At 58.3% G+C, this 5,221-nt stretch overlaps 1 protein-coding gene across 1 annotated transcript in view; it reads left to right on the top strand.

The window, feature by feature from the left end:
- Positions 1–5,221, top strand: part of FANK1 (fibronectin type III and ankyrin repeat domains 1) — a 37,941-nt gene that overhangs the window by 8,109 nt on the left and 24,611 nt on the right. Inside the window, exons 4-6 of the mRNA XM_015572596.1 lie at positions 2,607–2,688; positions 4,131–4,205; positions 5,085–5,154. Coding sequence (XP_015428082.1) covers positions 2,607–2,688; positions 4,131–4,205; positions 5,085–5,154 — 227 coding nt within the window. The remainder of the gene's footprint in view (positions 1–2,606; positions 2,689–4,130; positions 4,206–5,084; positions 5,155–5,221) is intronic.

Here is a 5,221-nt window from a genome sequence, read left to right as displayed (position 1 = left end):
AGTGCCCCTGCCTAAATAGTCAGGTACTGCATGTTTGACAATTCTTGCGGCCACACCCGGTGAAAATCGGTGAAAATCGCTGCCCCAGATGAAGGGCCGAAGGGGAGCCATTCTTTCTAGAGCAGTGGTTCTCAACCTTGGCTGCACATTAGAATCACCTGGGAACCCAGTGGGGGGCGTGCAGGAGGCAGCTGGTCCACGATTCTTAAATCAATAAAATCAAAATGTTTTTTTTAAACTTAGCAGAGCGGATGCATCCAGGGAACGGGCTGCTACCTCAGCGCATTAAACACCCGGGGAGGCCCTGGCCGGAGGGGGGCCAGGGACAGCTGCCCAGCCTCCTGGCGCTCAGGGTGTGGCTGAAGGAGCTAAAAAGCTCCGTGGAGTCCTAGGCAGAGCCTGGTGGGTAGGGCTGCAGCCAGGAGGCCATTTTCTACAACTTAGTACAAAGGGGATGAACTTCCTGTGTTCTTCTCCACGATTCTATGCAAATTACTTGTTTGTGAATTTTTAGGAGACTCAGGAGCAGGGCTGTTTGGTGAGATGAGACCGTCCCTTTCCGGGGGGTGAGGCGGGGAGGCCTTTGTGGGTCGCGCTTGTCCACGGAAGCAGCGTGGGTCTCACAACTGAGCATTTTGAGTGGTTCCTCGGGCCCAGGTTTCTGCCCTCGGTGCCGTGGACGCCGTGGGCCTGGGTGGTTCCTGGTTGTGGGGCGTCCTGTGCACTGTAGGGCGTTCAGGGACATTTGGCCTTGACCTGCTAGATGCCAGCAGCACCAGCCCTTAAGCTGTGACAACCAACAACCGCCAGCCTTGACCAAGTGTCTCCTGGGCAAAGCCCTGCCCCTTCCCATGGCCCCCAGTGGAACGCCCGGCTGCGCATGGCCCCTCTGGGGTGGCTGGGCACTGCCCTCGGACAGTTCTCAATGCTTTTATGTGAAGCTTTTGCTCTGAATGTAAGTGTGGGATGATGGGAAGGAGGTAGGACTGACATGTCTTTAGGGTTTGCCCTGGCAGACAGAATTGTTATTCCAAAACACTTTTAACTGGGCTTAAATTATTTCTTTTCCAAAAAGGAGAAAGGGCACCAGCTAAAGGCCACTCCGACAGCGACCCTTCATCCCTCTGCCTCCCTGCTCCCCAGTTTGCCGTAAACCGGGAGACCGTGGCCCCTGTGCCGGGACTGGCATCCTTCCTCCGCGGGGAGCAGGGACAGGGCATCTTACTTCCCGTCTGGCGGAGGCCGGAGGGCGAGAGGGCAGGGGGGTGGGCTGAGCCCCAGGGGCAGGCTGGGGGCGGGCTGGGGCGGTGCTGGGGGAGGACAGCGGGGTGGGCGCTGGCCTTTCCGCTGAGGGTTGAGAGTACCCGCAGGCTGAGAGTGGGCGCCACGGGGTCAGGGGCAAGGGAGAGAAACGCGTTTCTCTCATGCTCTCTGCACCCCGGGGTCAAAGCCTGGCCTGTGAGTTCCCTAATAAACACTTGCTGAATGAATGGGCGAGACTCCGTGCCTGTGGGTCAGGCAGGTGTTTGCAGGGTGGGAGGGCTGGGCGCCGGGAGAGGGGGTGGGCGTGAGAACGGGGGCCGCTGCTGGCCCGGGAACTGCCCCTCAACCACAGCCGCGTGCTGGGCGCTGAGCTGAGCTTCGCCGTTCAGACCACGAGGCTTCCGCATGGTGGTCGGGGGCTGGAGTCCTGGACGTGAGGCAGATGAAGCCGTGAAGTCAGTGCCTGAACGGTGGCTTCCTTCGCTCGTCCCTTCATTCTCTCACCCTGCGCCCGCCCTCTGCCTCTTCCCTCTCCGGGAGTTCCTGTCTGCCCCCCAACCCCCCACCTCCTGCCCACTTCCCTGTCCTATGCGGCCCTCAGGCTCCGGCTTCCTGCTCCGCCCGTTGGTGGGCTCGCTCCCCTAACTTGGCTTTGTCACCCCATCCTGCTTCTCTGGGCTGAGCCCCTGCCCCCCGCCCGCCCCCCAGCTCCGGGGCAACAGGCCCATGCGGACTTTTTCTCCCGGGAGAACTGAAGCTGTTACAGCAGCGGCCTTCTTTGTTGGTTGTGAAGATGTTCAGAGACGCGTGGCAACGAGCCCAGCGCGTGTGACAGTGGGAGCGCCTCCCTGCACATCAGGCACCTGCTCAGCCTCACAGAACCCGAGAGGCTCTCTCCAATGTGACTGAACAGCCGCGAAGCTGTACTTTCATCGCGTGGGAATGTCCCAGGCCTTTAGGACAATCTGAAGGTTCTCTCCCTCTCTTTTTTTTAAAGTATTTTAATTGATTTTTTTAGAGAGAGAGGAAGGGAGAGGGAGAGAGAGAGAAACATCACTGATGAGAGAGAATCATGGATGGGCTGCCTCCTGCACATCCGCCCCCACCCCCCCACCACCCCGGGATTGAGCCCACAACCCGGGCCTGGTTCCTAGGTCAGTGCTCAACCCGGGAGCCACGCCGGCCAGGCTAAATGATCCGCCCCCCCCCCCCCCCACCCCGGGATTGAGCCCACATCCCGGGCCTGGTTCCTAGGTCAGTGCTCAACCTGGGAGCCACGCCGGCCGGGCTAAATGTTCTTCTCTTATCATGTGGAAACGTGACGGCTCCGTCTGCTTCCCCAGGAGAGCCCATGAGCAGCGAGCACCTCCATCGGGCGGTCAACGTGAACGACGAGGAGTTGCTGTTGGGGATCCTCCGAGGAGGGTGAGGACGCTGCCGTTCCTTCTTCTATTTTACTGCATGTCTCGCGCCCACGTGCTGCAGAGAAACGCACGGCGCAGCTGTATCTTATTTTCGGAACGTGCCCCCTGCCTGTGACCCGGGCTCCGACCTGGGCCTCAGGTGACCGATGGGAGCTCAGCGTAGTTAATAAAGACGAAGGTCGCGCCCCGTGTCAGTGTTCCGTTTGGTAATTATTTAATGAAAACCGAGAAAGGCAGTGACAGGTCTCAGTATCATGTTTTCTTCCCAGAAGTCCTGCTGTAGCCTCTAGGCCAGTTTCAGCCCCAAAGCCCCGCCTGGTTCCTGATGAGCCCGCTGTTTCTAACGCAAAGGGCGCCAGCTCCCCGGGGACAGGGTGCTGCGGGGCTGCAGGTGGGGGTGACGCTGCCTCTTGAATGAAACCTGGATAGTTATCTGGGTCCTTTTTCTTTTTTTTGGTGCTGTGGTAGCTGTGATTGTGCTCCCCACTTCCTTCAAAAAAGATTTTATTGAGTTTATGGGGTGACATTGATGAATAAAATAATAGGTTTCAGTGTACAACCTACCACACATCACCTGCATGTGGTACTGTGTGCTCACCACCCAGAGTCAAGTCCCCTTCCGTCACCGTCTGCCCCCTGTACCCTCCGCCCCCTCCCCCGCCCCCTCTCCCTCTGGTCGTCACCCTGCTGTTGTCTCTGTCGGGGAGGTTTTTTCTTTGCTTAACCCCTTCGCCTTTCCTCCCGTCCCTCCCCTCCCCCCGGCAGCCGGCAGCCTGTTCTCTTATCCGAGTCTGTTCCCACTCGGTTTGGCCTATTTTGTTCATTAGATTCCACATGTAAGTGACATCCTAGGGGCTTGTCCTTGTCTGCTGGCTTAGCTCACTGAGCCATGTTCTCCAGGTCCCTCCATGCTGCTGCAAAAGGTAAGCGTTCCTCCTCTACCCGGCCAGGAGGAAGGATTCTTCCGGAACCAGTGGCTCTGTCCTCTGGGGAAGAGAAGGTTCCCACAAAAGTCCAAGCGCTAAGCTGGTGTGAAGGGGCCCACTTGCTTCCTCTGCAGCAGCCCTGCCTGCGGGTGGGCGCCATGGGAGCCAGGGCAAAGCGGGGCGCCCCCAGTGGGGTTCCCGTCCCCGGAGCTGCGAGTCCCCGGTGAGACCCCCTGTCATCTGAGGGGCTGTGTTCTCCATAGTCTCATCAGCTCGGGGGATGTTTGGAGTTGAAGGGAGCGCCTGCTTGCAGTGGAATTACAGCAGTTTTCTCCCCTTTCCTGTGCATTTGAATGCACTCGGCAGGGCAGCCTAAGCCAACAAAAGCGGAGCGGCCCGGAAGCAACTGGGATTCTCGGTGAATGAACCGTTTCAGCCGCCTGGGCCAGAGGGACGTCAGCTGCAGGTCTGCAGGCAGCCGTGGGGGGCGTGCTGACCTCTCCTCTCTGTTCCCCAGCACCGTGAAGGTGGACGTTCCCAACAGGCTGGGCTTCACGGCGCTGATGGTGGCTGCACAGAAAGGGTACACCAGGTGGGCGGACCTTCCCTCCCACCTGCAGTGATGGGAGGGCCTCCTCTCCTACCTGCAGTGATGGGCGGGGCCTCCTCTCCTACCTGCAGTGATGGGCGGGCCTCCTCTCCTACCTGCAGTGATGGGTGGAGTCTTCTCCAAAGACTGCAGCCAGGCTGGGGCAGGAGGGATGAGGGTGGAGAGGAACACCACTTTCTTCTCTTTCCAAACTGCACCCAACACTCACTGGGCTCTTGAAGTTACACAGCAGCCAGAGGGACTGCAGGTGCCTAAGCACTCGGTGAGGGAGAGAGGTCGCCATTGAGCCACACTTCCCATATCCTGGAAAACTGGTCATTGGAATTTAAATTTCTTTTTTTGAAAAAAGGGAGGAAGGATATTAATTCTGGAAAACACACTTCCCCGGTGGGTTGCTGAGGCCTAATTCTCAGTGACCCACGTCATCCTCTCTATTCCACACGGAGGGACTTAAATACCAACAGCTTGTTTTTCAATCATGTTTATATTTTAACGATGACCCATTTTTTCAAAATAGAACTTCGTTTTCATGAAGTGCTGCCACTGTAACAGATATTTAACTGGTCGTTAAAGTGACAGCGAACTCCAGTTTGATGGTTCCAATGACAAGGCATAGTTCGCTTTCAATGAATAATTCCTGGAAAGGGTACCCCCCTGTTTTGGGGGAGTGTGTGGGGAGAGGTAGTGTTCTGGTTTCTGGTTAGTGATGCGGGTCTCCGAGGCCAGCCTGCCTCTGAGCTGGGAGGGAGGCGCTGTGGGCGGTGTCTCGCATCTCCCAGTGCGTTCTGACCAGCCGCCCGGCCGCGGGTCCCTGCCCGTCGCAGCTGCTTATCCGGCCGTGTTTGCACGCGTTTCCTTTAGGCTCGTGAAAATCCTCATTTCTTACGGCACTGACGTGAACCTGAGGAACGGCAGCGGCAAGGACAGGCGAGTGCGGGGAGGACGGGCGAGTGTGGGGAGGACGGGCGTGTGCGGGGAGGACGGGCAAGTGTGGGGAG

This window comes from Myotis davidii, unplaced genomic scaffold (genome assembly GCF_000327345.1).
Source record: "Myotis davidii unplaced genomic scaffold, ASM32734v1 scaffold72, whole genome shotgun sequence".
Lineage (NCBI taxonomy): Eukaryota > Metazoa > Chordata > Mammalia > Chiroptera > Vespertilionidae > Myotis > Myotis davidii.
This window is presented reverse-complemented; position numbering and strand designations above follow the sequence as displayed.